The sequence below is a fragment of the Coffea arabica genome, chromosome 11c (genome assembly GCF_036785885.1).
Source record: "Coffea arabica cultivar ET-39 chromosome 11c, Coffea Arabica ET-39 HiFi, whole genome shotgun sequence".
In the NCBI taxonomy this organism is placed as follows: domain Eukaryota; kingdom Viridiplantae; phylum Streptophyta; class Magnoliopsida; order Gentianales; family Rubiaceae; genus Coffea; species Coffea arabica.
Genome location: NC_092330.1, coordinates 42,616,051 through 42,630,727, shown reverse-complemented (window position 1 = coordinate 42,630,727; position 14,677 = coordinate 42,616,051). Strand labels below are relative to the sequence as shown.

Here is a 14,677-nt window from a genome sequence, read left to right as displayed (position 1 = left end):
ATATAATAAGATGATAAAGTTTTAATAAATTTACATCTGAGACACAAGAAATAATAAGAGTAAAAGCCTAAACAAAATGAGAAATAATATAATAATAAAAATGACAAAACTAGTATAACAATTAATATAAGAAAATCAGCATGATCTTGATTTTTTTCCTTGGGAGATTGTTCATAAGAATGGGATCCAATAATTATAAATGAAAATCACATGCATGTATAATCTATTGTATAATTTAAATTAAATTTAGTTCACCTATAAAATGGTCCTAAAATAATTAGTACACTATGATAAATGTTATTTTAACAAAAAAAAATTTTTTAACTCAAAATTTTTTTTTAACTAAAAGTCTGAAATATCCATGACATATGTATGAGAGATATTTTACCATATTTGTATCTCACATCTAATCATGAAAGTTAATTTGAGAAAAACTAATTTTGACAATAGAATTATTTTGAATTTAACCAACAAGTTGAGATTTTTTAAACAATAAAAGTGAAATATTTTGGGAACTTAGTTGTTTATTTTCCCGTAATAAAAAATTTAATATATGACAAATTATTCTTACATATTTTATAAGGTCATATGCAAAAAAAAAGTTTTCATAGTATATTTAAAATGCTTCAAACATATAACATTTATAAATGATACGTACAATTGTAAGTTTCTTTAAGTAAAATAGTAAATTTATGCCACAAACTATTAAGTTTTGATGATTAACCAAATTTACTATTCTATCAACAATATTTACTATTAATCTATAAAAACTTACTATTACTTGAACTAAACTTACCCTCCAAAAACTAAGTTTCAGATATAGAGTAATATTTTACTTCATAAAAAACAAAGTTAGTTCCATATTTATTCAAGTTTACTTTTTGAGACATAAAAGTTACTAATATATCGAGTTAACTTACTATTTTTTATGCAAAACTTACTAACCAGCATTTTATGTACTATTTCATTTAGATGACCAGTACAACAGGTCATCAAATGGTCGCTAAAAGTATTTTTACCTGTTATATCAGGTAAAAATAGTTTTGTTACCATAACTATCGTTACTTCAGACTTTTCCTCTTGAAATTTTTGTAATTGATTACAATTTTCGTTGCAATTTTTGGTGCAATTTTTGTATTTTTAAAATTATTTTTTGAAAAAATATATATGCAATAGGTTTGATACATTTAAAAAAATTCGGAGACCAATAATAGTAAGGTCAATAATGGTAAAATTTATTTCAGATAATTATAAGGAAATTATAAAAGTTATGCAATCTTCTTGTGCCTCTATAATAAAAAAAATTAAAATTTTAGTTAATGTTAGAAACTATAATCTGGATTAGAACTTTCCTTTCTTGTTATTCTACATGGCAATCAGGATAATTAGATGGGAACAATAATATCATTATGGTAATAAAATTTGAAAGTGAATCACGTTGGAAATATTTTTTAGTAAGAGTGTTATTTTGGCAAAAAACTCTGTACATATAGGGATTGGATGAATTTGACCGTTCTTGACTTGCCGTGGGGCGCATTTGTTTCGAGTTACATTTAGCTAATATATGTCAGCAAAACATACCACTAGGCACCTTGAGGTTTGCTTCCATCTTAATTCGTTTTCATTCTTGTACTAAATTTGCATTTTTAAAGCAAATGTAGAACTGGCAATTTGAGGAGCATTTAGTTGACTTCATTCATGAATTTGTGGATAAAAGGGCGGTGAAATGAAATCACATGATACTGTGGTAGCCTTTTATTCTCATCCGTAAAGTTTTAAAATGAAGGGCACACTGAGATGAAATTACAGATTCAACACAACTTAGTATGAGCTGAAAGCGCATTGAAATGAGATTACAGATTGAACACAATTTATTACTACTCTTGAGAAGATTCGGTTGGCTTTAGACTATGTGTTTTTTCAATCTTAAGATGATTTGAGCTAAAATCGCAGTGACATGAAACTACAGATTGAGCATAATTTATTTATTACTCTTGAGAAGATCCGATTGGCTGCAGACTCGGTGTTTTTTCAAACTTGAGATGATTTGATTGGCGTTAGAATCTGTGCTTTTCAATCTTCTTCTGGAGTTCCTCCTTTTTGGCTCCAACAATCTTGTCTATCGCTTTTCCTTTCTTTAGTAGTATGAAAGTCGGCATTGCTTGAACTCCATATTCCTCAGCCACGTCCTGTTTACAGCTTCCAAAATTAGTAGTATCATATTGTACTTTCTGAAACTTGTACTATTCCCAACACCTATGAATTATTCTGGAAAAAAAATGGCAATATATTAATACTATTGATTATGAGAAGTGTGAACATACATCCAGCTCGTCCACATCAATCTTGACAAACTCCACATCGGTGTATTTAGCAGCTAACTCGTTAATGGATGGTTCGATGTATTGACAAGGGCCGCACCAGGAAGCTGTGAAGTCTATGACAATCTTCAATTTGGGGTTTGGAAACAAAAACAACAGGATCAGTAATCAAGAATATGTAGACCCTAAGCAAAACGGGAACAGATGGAAGAGGTTTTCAATGCTTACCAGCTTGTTAGTTTCTTTGGAAGCTTCAAAATGGATCTTCCATTTTGCTGAGGAATGGAATGCAACGACCGGAGACTTCTTGAGTGCCATAGATGAATCAATATTAGCTTCTTGCCATGCAGAGACGTTGGCTCCCATGTCTCTTCTTTCCAAAAGTAGATGACTGAGAAATTACAAGCGTGTGAAATTCTTTTCTTTCCACTTGGGTCTATGAAAGGCCTTCTTTGGATGGATTTGGGACTGTGGTGAGAGGTGCATTTTATATTTGGTCATGGAACATATTCTTCCAGCTGATCGAGAGCCCTTATTAGTACCTAGTATTATGCCCACCGTTCAAATTAGACAAGGAATAAATATATAAACTAACATTGATAAAATTAAGCTTTCATCTCAAGCGCTCTTAATTCTCAAAACTAACATCAAGTGGTGAAAAGTGGATTACCACTTTATGCTCATATTCTTCTTGATGTATGCTCTGTTTCTCTCCGTTAATTAATAATATGTCAGTGGAATTTCGAGGTTCTGTTCTTCCTAAGTAGGAAGTTCCATATATCTAAAAATGGTTGGTACTCTGTTCCTGAGTCTATAACTATGAATGAGACATGATAATGTAAGTGGAAGTAAAAAGGAGGTATTAGCAATCCCATGCAGCTATTAGCCTTAAGGAATGTCAAAGAATTCATTTCACCTTCGAGAGTATTTGATTCTTAGACACGCACACAATCTACACAAAATTAAAGTATGCATGGTCATGGTGAATGTCGAATATAAGAATGAAAAAACTAAACTTGATTATTATTTCTCCACTCCCCCCCCCACCCCACCCCACCCCACCAAGCTAAGAAAAAAATTGTCTGTGATTTTTAATCCTGGCATATATGCCATTCATTCTCGCATACAAATTAATCAGGTGTATGTAAGTGCCTCAAGGTAATTGAGTTCTTTTTTTTTTTTTTTTTAAAAGGCTGAAATAATTAAGTTAAGTGATGCTCATATGGTAGTTGTACCTAAAATAAAATGATGCTACTTTTTATATCAGAAAGCAACGTCGATCATCCTGATACACAGATTGTGCGCCAGCCGAAATTCCGGCCGCCCGAAAGCGAGATCCTCAGTGATGTCTCGTTTAAGTCGTATCTTGGGTTCCCATCACCCTTTCTTTTGACGCCAGCCACCACCAAAAATTCAACCGCTAAAAGGTAAGGTACCCTTGGACGGCATTCTCCTAAAAACGACGGCTTTGGACTCTCCTAATATGCTCTAAGTCACTATTCACACCTAGCACGAATAACTTCATAAGGACGTTATGGTATAGATTGAGTCTCATTTGAAAATTTTTTTGAAATAATTATTGTATCCTTTTTGTGGTGTGTGAAAGGAAAAAAAATAGTTAAAAATGTTATTGCAGCACAAATATTTTAATCATTTCAAATAATTACATATCCAAACGCTCCCACTATACTAACGACAAAATCACATAGGTCAAAGAATGCAGAAGGGAAATCAGACTTTGGATTGGAAAATTTTTTTTTTTTCTTTTTTGGGTCCTTTCGCCATGGGGAAGTAAAGGTCATTAAAATTTTTTCTTTAGGAAGAAAAAGCATGGGCTAAGGGAGGTATAACATATATGGAAGTCGCAATGTAGTGACCATGAATACATTTTTTTTTTTTTTTTTTAGGTGTGTCCCGCAGGGAGTGGACCCCGCAGACTATTCACCACCCTCAGCAACTTGCTGGCAGCAAGGTTCGAACCAGGGACCTGAGGCTCCATTTTCAGCAATCTCAACCACCAGACCAAGCCCCTGAGGGCTTAGTGACCATGAATACCTTCTTTTAGTTTATCCAAAAAACAAATTTACGTTATTTCATATTTTACTACACAGAAAAAAGTTTGTAGATATACGCAGATACTATTGTTTGAATTAGTTATTTTTGGAAATATTTTTTGAAAAATTTTACTATAACAATATATACGAAATTTTTTTTTGAAATATTTAATAGATTGTATGAATGAAATATTTCTGAGTTATTGTGTATTATTATAATATTATATTTAAAAATTTTATTTTTAAAAAAATGGTCAATCCAAACGAACCAGGCTCTGTTTGAATCCAACATCTCCAAGATTGTGTATTATTATAACATTTTTCCTTTCGTTTTGTTAGCATGAGGGATGACTGGTGCACGAAAAGGCATCATAACTAGGAAGCGAAACCTTTATCCTTGTGCCCAACTCGTACACAGGGCAGGGCACAAGAGGTCTGAAAGGCATACATACAAGTTCCAAATAACTTTCCAATTTGCCAGCAAATTCATGGCATCGTTTCGTTTTATGTGCAAGTAAAAAAATTAAAGAAGAAGCTATTCTGAGTCGAGAAGCTGAAAAAGAAGTTTCAATCTACACATGAAGAGCAAGTGGCTTGCACGACTTGAAATCACCACCATTCATTCCCCTAGGAAGTCAAATTGCAAAATCAATGCTATGGCATCCACCTTCCGTATCCAATAACTTGTGCTAGAACATCACGTAATGCACAATGCCATCCAAGTCCGTGTGCAAAACCGCAGTCTGCTGCTACTAATATTCCGCATTACGCAACCAATCAAAATTACGAATGGGAACATTACTACTCGGTCTTTCTAAAACCTACCACATGAACTTCCATGAAAAATGTGTGAAACTGAACTACGACATCTTAGAATGCTTTGCATTACTTCCTACAGAAGACCAATAAAATAGAACAAAGAAAGGTGAAAGAATAAATCTGGACAGTAATGGCCAAGTATATTTGGTCAGTTGTACTGGTTTTATCTCTCAATTCACTTGAAAAAAAGTCCTAAACTTGAGACTGTATCAAGGGATCCACAAGCTTCCTTGCAATTTATCAGCATTATTGTAAGCATGCCACCTCCGATCAGTATCACTAACAACAAATTTCTAGGTCCCTGCCTCCTTCGACTCGACAGCATTTAACAAGTACTTCACATGCCTCTAAACAAGAATAGACTGAGAAGAATGACAAAGTGAAATGCACCAGAATACCAAGAAATTAGCCAAAACAAGGGGAACACACACACACACACAAGGCGAGATGCAAATATATAGCAGTTGGAGAAGCTAAAGTTGACCTTTCTATTTTAAACCCCATAAATAATCTGTTTATCATACTACAAAAACAGGGTTCTGGATGGCATTCAAGGGAACAACATCCAAATAGTCCTTGAAGTCCAGACAAGTTTCATAACAGCCCCAACCCACCCACCACCCACACACACACCCCCCCTCCCAAAAAAAAAAAAAAAAAAAAGAAAAAAGAAAAAGAAAGAAGGAAATGAAAGGAGACTACCAGACCCTTGAAGCATCAGCCTCATGAATCTGCTACAACATAGCCAGCTTGACTGGCATGATAGTTGTAGTTCCCATTGAAACCCCTACCCCCTCTTCCTCTGTAATAGTTGTTCCTGGGATAGTAAGTACCAGGCTGGTCATAGTGCTGGTTGCGGCCATTCTGATAGGCCCCTCCCCTGCCGCGCCCTCCACGGCCATTAGCATATCCCCTACGGCCGCTTGCACCCACAGTACGACCACCTCTGTAATTTGGATACGATCTTCGAGGAGCATAATTTTGCTCCTTGGGCTCATACTCCTGCAAATTTTGTGCTTGATGTGTGGTGGGCTCATTTTGTACGGGAAGTTCAGAATAGTTTTCAGTCTCCCCCTGCCAAGCACGATTATTAAACGTACCATCAAGGAACAAACAAAAGGTAAAAAAAATCTTTGGGAGGAAAGACTACCTGATGAAATTCTTCTGCAGGGCTCAACTGATTATCATATGATTCATCTTCTTCAGCATTTGCTGTCTCTTCTTCCTGTATAATCCATAGAGATTTGAAAAGAGCAAATTCAATTCATATTTATTGAGCAAGGGCATGTAGACAAAGTGAATTCACCCCCACAAACAACCCCCCCCCCCCCCCCCCCCAAAAATAGAAAAACACAGGAAAAGGTGAAAAAGGTACAGCATAACCGAAATAAAATAGTAGGCTCACTAAAATGCTGGAACCTCTTATCATGTTGTGTGAGAGAGAGAGAGAGAGAGTCATATTTTTAAATATATAATCCAGTAATCTAAACGAAATATGCAATGAAATTGCAGATGTTGAACGTTCATGGGCTAGACCACACATTATAGGTTGTACCTCCATGTAGCAGAACTATGATAGGCAACAAAAATGCATCCCATGCAAATAGTAGTATAAACAAAGTGTGAACAACCAAGCCCATGCAACAGCAAAAGGATGCTTGTGCCTTTCATTGAAGAGCAGTTTAAGCCAAAATAAACTAAGCATCCAGGGTATAACACCCCAGCCTCCATTACAATACTAAGGAAAGCATAGGCCAGTCTAACAACCGTACCTGAGTCACAATTCGCAGCACTCTATTACACAATCCATGCATGCTAAAAATGAAAAAACAACAAATTTCAGAGTATCAACCCAATCAAGCATAACCACATCTCTTACCTTCTGTTGATACTGCACCACAGAACCTTCGACTTGGACTGGCATGACAGATCCATGCGCTGGCACTTGAAAGGAACCATAGCTGCCAGCAGCAGCTGCCACCTCAACAGGAGCCTTCATCTCTGGTGTTGTAGTGAAATAGTCTGATGCCATGATCTTGTTTAGTTTCTCCCTCAATCCAGAATCTGCAAAAATTCCAAAAAAGCCATTACAACAAACAGAAGTGAAATGCGAACCAGTAATTATAAAAGTATATAACTAAAATTAAACAAAAAATTGGAGCAAAAAGGGGAAGAATTGTAACTTCATTCAATAGCCTAGAATCACCAAGCAATATAACAATAAATGAAATGCACAAAACACAAAACCAAAACTCATTAAAGCAATAAGCAGGATAACAGCATTGAAAACAGATAAGCTAGACACACACATATTACATGTTCATTCCACAGAAAAATGAGAAAAATTCATCATACATGTCAAATAAGGGTTAGATCCAATGGGCTGATCAGACTTAGCAAGCCAGAGCCTGGCATGCTTAACGCACAGTTGCAGTGCATTCTGATGGGACAAAGTCCAATTCACAGGCCTTGATATTAGCAGGCTCCCAAGCATAGATATGAGGGTTAGATCCATCTCACTAACAACCTCCCGCGCATTACTGTCATTGACATTAGTATATGCCAAACATCGCTCCCTCTCACTCCTAGTTGCCCAAAAATCAGGTCTACGCGGAAAGCTAAACACCGTCGCAAAGTACAACAGCCTTATAATTTCCTCAACCATGGAAAATTTTTTTTCAACCTCCGATTCCTTTAATTCCTTTTGAAGGCCAGCACAGACTGGTGATTTGAGCTTTAATACTCAACGCCACTTTAATACTCCTAATTTATAATTTCTTCTACGAACCCACCTTAATACTCAACGCCACTTTAACACCTAAGGTCAGCTAACTGGATTACTGGGTTTTATTGGACCCTTGCCCACCAATTTACAAGCTCTTTTCACCTTGTCAATGATAGGTCATGATTTATTGTTAAATTAATAACTATTTTTCCCTTGATTTTAGCCAAATAGTATTTTAATTGATAGATACTACTTATATTTGGTTAATAGTGCTAATTGTAGGAAAATAATCAAAACATGATTAAAAGGGACAATTTCTAGCTAATTTGGTGGTGACACATTCAAGTTCAGAAGGTTTGGGATTCGAGCGTGGAAGTTTCCAAGTCCGAGTAGAAGTCAACAAGAGCACAAGGAGATTTCCTAGCTTGATTGGGGCGGATGAAGAGCAAAGTGGAGTCAAAGTGGGGCTCTTTCCTTTAGTCTTCACACGGCCGTATAAGACAAGGAAATAATTAGAAGAAAAAGGAAGTAGACTTAGCTTAGGAGATTTATTCCTTACTTTTAGCAGGTTGCCCGTAGCTTTAAAACATGGAGGGGACTTTTTCTTTGAGGGCTGATTTTTACTTTTCTTCCTTGAACGAATTTGGGAGGCAACAATTGTAACCTTCAAATACCTTTTCCGTGGGGGTTGTTCTCCATTAATGGAGGACTAATCTCCTACTGCTAGTCAAGGGGACAACTGAAGATTTGGTTCAACAATTACTGTGAGATCTAATTTATTTTAATTGCTTCCTTAATTTATTGGTATTTATATGTTTCCTGCTTTTAATTGCTATAGCTCGTGTGAGTGATTGAATAGATACGCAATATTTAATTATTCACATAGGCTATTTTGCCAAATAGGGATAATTGAATCCGTAATTGTTCGTTATCTTTATCTCAGTAGCAACTGGCGTAATCGGGTTTATGTCAGGGAAACATACAATCTAATTTAAACAAACCCTCTTAGCGTGTTTGTTAGTTAGGATTGGGCCTTTCTAATTATTAATCCAATCTAGAAATTAAATCCTACGGTCGTATCTAGAATTGTTTTTGGGTTAGAGAAATAGTAACCGGTCGTACCTTAACTATCGAGAAAGTAAGGAAATGTTGGTTGTTTATTGCGTGTATGACAACTATAACCAATCTATTAATAAATGTGGAATTATCTGTGAATCGATTATCAGTGCATGAACCATTTCTGAAGTGTACCCTTGGTTAGAGTTTTCCCTTAATTATTTCTCTTAATCAATTATTTTCTGCAGTTAATTTATTTAGTTAGCGTTTAATCCAAAACCCCCACCCATACTTTGGACTCTAGAAGAAACGAATCATCCCCAATCCCTGTGGATTCGACCCTACTCACCGCTATATACAAAATCTGTATTTTTCTCAATAGCCTAGAATCACCAAGCAATATAACAATAAATGAAATGCACAAAACACAAAACCAAAACTCATTAAAGCAATAAGCAGGATAACAGCATTGAAAACAGATAAGCTAGACACACACATATTACATGTTCATTCCACAGAAAAATGAGAAAAATTCATCATACATGTCAAATAAGGGTTAGATCCAATGGGCTGATCAGACTTAGCAAGCCAGAGCCTGTCATGCTTAACGCACAGTTGCAGTGCATTCTGATGGGACAAAGTCCAATTCACAGGCCTTGAAATTAGCAGGCTCCCAAGCATAGATATGAGGGTTAGATCCATCTCACTAACAGCCTCCCGCGCATTACTGTCATTGACATTAGTATATGCCAAACGTCACTCCCTCTCACTCCTAGTTGCCCAAAAATCAGGTCTACGCGGAAAGCTAAACACCGTCGCAAAGTACAACAGCCTTATAATTTCCTCAACCATGGAAAATTTTTTTTCAACCTCCGATTCCTTTAATTCCTTTTGAAGGGCAGCACAGACTGGTGATTTGAGCTTTAATACTCAACGCCACTTTAATACTCCTAATTTATAATTTCTTCTCCGAACCCACTTTAATACTCAACGCCCCTTTAACACCTAAGGTCAGCTAACTGGATTACTGGGTTTTATTGGACCCTTGCCCACCAATTTACAAGCTCTTCTCACCTTGTCAACTAATTTACAAGTTTTTTTTTTAACTCACTTTAATACTCAATACAAACCTATCTTAACATCTAAGGTCACCTCTACTCCTAATTATGGACCCACTCTTTTTTGAAATCCAAACTGAATTTTTTGAATCCTTGCCAACCCTCGACTTCTTGGTCTAACACCAATCGGATCCTTGTCAAACCCTTGGCGCACTTGGTCCAACAGAAGCCAAACTCCCCAGCACTTTGACATTTTAGTCCACCATCAAGAAAAAAATTTTCACCGGTCCAACTTCGAGAAGAACCCACTTACCCATGAATAGCCCAATATATAAGGAAAAAGTGTCTCGAAAGAGTCTACCAAAGATCTCAATATGTAAATTAGGAATCCAACTCTGACCCAAAAACTAAAGTTATTAGATCTCGAACCTTTACTTACATATTACCCTTTCCTTTCCATCTCTCAAATCAATGTGGACATAATCTAATATGGTAAATAATGGTGCATTGCTAATTCTTAGGGATGGCAACGGGGCAGGTTTGGGGCTTGAGATCACTCCCCCGTCCCTCGTCCCGTTGCCCAAAAATTCCCCCTGCCCCTGTCCCCGCCTCTGTCCTCCCACCCCTCGCCTCGCCCTACTTCCCCCATGAGTGCTTGCGGGTGATAATTTGATTTTTTTTCTAGAAGCATTTATTCAATATATCGAAGCCAAATTCAAAAAATAAAATAAAATAAGGAGTTGAAAAAGTGAAAAATGAAATATGAAACAAGAAAAGTGTTGATATAAAACACCAAAAAAATTTAGAAACTCAATCGAATTCTATAGATAACATTGGGAAATACTCATAAAATGAGTAACATACTTGTGCCAAATATCAACTAAGAATTTGGATAGAAATTGGATAAAGGTTATATTTAGTTGTCAAATATTCTAAATTTATTATTATTAGATTATATAATATATTATATTTATTTATATTAATAAATTGAAGTGGAGGATAAGACGGGGGATGGGGCGGGAGCATTGTCCCCCATCCCTCCCCCCGTCCCATTTAAAACGGGAGAGAAAAATTCCCCCATCCCCGTCCCATTATTTCCCCGCGGGACGAGCACCCACCCCCATTGTCATCTCTACTAATTCCATGCATAATAATACTTGAATGAGGTACGCGGTTATCTGGCAAATTAGACGACACCATCTTCGAACAAAATAATGAGAGGATACCATGGAAATATATATTATGAATACTACAATGTTTATTGTTTAACGGGAGCCACTTCTCAATGGAGTTGAGGTAAAACTTTTGTCCCAAGAAAAAAGGTCTTTAGAAAGTAAAACCAACTTCGGAAGATATCATCAACCATCAGTGAAAAAATTAATCTTTGGAATATTTGTACATCACAAAACTACCCAACTAATATTATTTAGTCACTCAAAAAATGCCTATTTTATCGAGAAAATTAATAAAATTTCTCTGCCAATATAGAATGTTAGTGAATTATCTGCAAGATGATAGTTTTTCATTTTTATTTCCTGATTTCAATAGTTTTATGAGTATTGTGATATATCAATTTTGAAAGTTTTTCATTTTCATTTACAGATTTTATTATTTATATGAGTATTGTGGCATCCAACTTTCACCCTGGATGATATTGTTAATATGGTCACTAAAAGTTTTATCCTTATATTTCGCTCTCAAAAATTTCCAAGATATAAGGTTGAAATCTAGCTCAAAATGATGCAATTTTCTCTAGAATTCAAAGTTGAAATAGTGAAGATAACTTTAGAACAAGCATTTGTGCCTAGCGTAGGAAAGATTAATTCTCATCTATATTCATACTTCTTTTTGAGGGAAAGAAACAAGTTTTTTCGAGAGGAAAATGGAAGGGACAAAAAAATAAAATACGAAAATATTTGTGCCTAGCGTCAGAGCGTGCTCAGCTCCTTCCTTTGTTCATGCAAATTCACATATTTTCTCCGATCTCAATTCAATATTGTCCAAAAAATAAACAGCGTTGTGATTAAATTTGTAAATTTCCGTAATCCAGGACTACTCCTAGTCCAAATTAATCTAGCTATTAGTATCCGAGTCGTATTGCAGTAGCTACATACAATTTTAGATCAGTTCGAAATCAAGAGATAAAGATGGAACCCCAACAAAATCTTGAAAAAATCTCGAAATTTTCTCTCGTCACGGACCCTATATTAACCAAAATTCGTAAACCCTTTTTGTTTCCAAATACAACCCTTCTTCCCTGACTATCGCCCCACACTTCTCTGATCAAAAGAGTCTTGAGAAATCATGGCATCTGGCCACGAAAGCTTCCCGCAAATAGAGGCCTCAGCCGATACGTCGACTGCTGTTAACGTTATTACCAGTCCCGGTGCCCATGCCTGCGCCCATCATCTGAGGAAAGACCATGAAAATGTCTTGTCTGGACTGAACAACACTAGCACGACATTGTCCAGCCCTAGTGATTCAAGACTCGTGGACAATGGTAACAAAAACCACAATGTCGTCAAGGACGATGATGATGCTTACAACAACGACGCTATAGATCGTGACAAGGACTACTTTGATACTTTTCCACCGGGGTATCGCTTCTGTCCGATGGATAGTGAACTCATTGTTTGTTACCTGAAGAAAAAGATTCTGGGCGAGCTTTTACCCAGGAATCAGATTAGAGAAGTTAATCTTTATCGCCAGAACCCTGATACAATATCAGGTTTTTCTTTTTCGTTCTTTTTTAATAATTTTTCTATTTTTCCTCAAGTACGCTTTTTTACTATATAATTGATTTCGCCATAACCCTGATTGTTATGCATGCATCAGGTTGGTCTAAATCGAAGTTCATTCGATTGACATGCACTTACTTTTGTGATGATATCTGGCATGGGGTTTTAGGGGTTTTACTTTAAGGGTTTTAGGGTTTCTGTTTTAATTAAGTTTTTACAGTGGATAATTATTAGTGCTTATTTATACATGTGTCCAACTTTACTTGTTCGTAGGCCTTGTTTATCACTGGCATGTTTGCTGCTGTATCTGGTCTAGCGACGTTGTATTCGCATTAACTACTATTCCTGTTCAATAAATAAATACATGCGTTTAATTCCCTCCTATCAAAGTTTTGAATTCTTGCAAACATGCATTACTATTTTGTTATTATACCCGAGAGAGTACTAGGGAAGTTGTGGACCATTAGTTCTCCGGCAGATTTATTTAGTCCCCTTTTTAGTCTATTTACGTGCTTTACTATATATCTTAATCCCTTTCTCTTTTCCACTTTAGGTCACAATCCTTGTTTGCTTCTGAGGTTTCTGACCGTGTTAAGAGCTTACTACATTCACGTTTAGTTTTAGATGTTGTCTTCTAAATTATTTCACTGACAAGAAAAGTGAAGATTTTTCCTTTTTTCTTTTAGGTGTTTGAAATTTTATCCCTGACAGTTACACACTTAATTACCTGATTTTTTTTTTTTTTTTTTTTGTTTTGCGAGAGTGATCATGCACTTTACTTGTATACCACACTAAGAAAAATACAGATTTCTCTTCCATGTGGACCTTTTTATGCTACCAATTGTGTATGATAGGAAGATTTTCTACCGCAATTTTCTTTTTTAAAAATCTTTCTTGTTTTATCTTCTCTATTTTAGGGAGATATCCAAGCATGGGCGATAATCAATGGTTCTTTTTCACACCGAGGGATAAAAAGTATTTGAACGGTAGTCGCCCAAATCGGGCTGCCGGTACCGGTTATTGGAAGGCCACTGGGGCAGACAAGAATATCCACTGCAATGGTGTCACTGTTGGTGTTAGGAAGACATTGGTTTTTTATGAAGGCAGACCTCCCAAAGGTGTGAAGACAAGTTGGATTATGCACGAATACAGGGTTTTAGGACATCATAAAAGCAAGAGTGCAAATGACATGAGGGTAGGTAACATTTACATAATTCTTAATCTTTTCCTTGAGTAAGTACTTATTAACCTTCCTTTTCTAATGTTATATATATATGTCGTACGTAATTGTTCTTCATTGATACTATTGTTTATTCTTTGGATCTAACGTGTTATTCTTGTAGCTTGATGATTATGTCCTGTGCAAGATTTATAAAAAGAATCACAAATCTTTCAAAGCTCGGCAAAGGAATGATGAAAATCCTGGTTCATTTAATCAAAGCAATGATGGAAATCCTGATGATGAACTTGGAGAAGAAAAGGGCAGTTTATTTGATCCTCCTCCCGGTAGCAATGAACAAAGTGGCTGCCCTTACACTTACCAAGCTAACTACACCTATCCTCATTTGGAATCTTTTTATCAATATCCGCCATCAGAGCAATTTCCAATGCTTGCGGGCATTCAACCACTATCCATCGAACCTGCAACAAACCCAGACATTGCCAAATACATCAGTAATTTTCCACCGCACTACTATCATCACGGGGCCAAACCTATCAGCAGTTTTATGCATCCATCTTCGTTCCTTCCAATACCTCCTGTCAATCCAGCTTTGTACCCTCCCACACTTACCATCAATGCCCCAAACTTAAAAGGGGGTACATCAGTTTTTAATCCTGTTGGAGGAGGAAATATTGGTGATATGGTGGTACAAGATTATTTGGATTTACCGATGGACTTCATTGA

General features: G+C 36.1%; 2 protein-coding genes across 2 annotated transcripts; both read right to left on the bottom strand.

The window, feature by feature from the left end:
- Positions 1-1,722: 1,722 nt before the first annotated feature.
- Positions 1,723-2,788, bottom strand: LOC113717245 (thioredoxin H2). Its single transcript, XM_027241973.2, has 3 exons — positions 2,550-2,788; positions 2,325-2,447; positions 1,723-2,189 (listed from the first exon to the last, which is right to left on the bottom strand). The coding sequence occupies exons 1-3, from the start codon at positions 2,685-2,687 to the stop codon at positions 2,058-2,060; spliced, it is 393 nt and encodes a 130-aa protein (XP_027097774.1). The 5' UTR covers positions 2,688-2,788; the 3' UTR covers positions 1,723-2,057.
- A 2,870-nt stretch (positions 2,789-5,658) lies between these two features.
- LOC113716338 (uncharacterized) lies at positions 5,659-7,874 on the bottom strand. Its single transcript, XM_027240631.2, has 4 exons — positions 7,550-7,874; positions 7,074-7,258; positions 6,345-6,419; positions 5,659-6,268 (listed from the first exon to the last, which is right to left on the bottom strand). The coding sequence occupies exons 1-4, from the start codon at positions 7,857-7,859 to the stop codon at positions 5,918-5,920; spliced, it is 921 nt and encodes a 306-aa protein (XP_027096432.1). The 5' UTR covers positions 7,860-7,874; the 3' UTR covers positions 5,659-5,917.
- Positions 7,875-14,677: the final 6,803 nt, after the last annotated feature.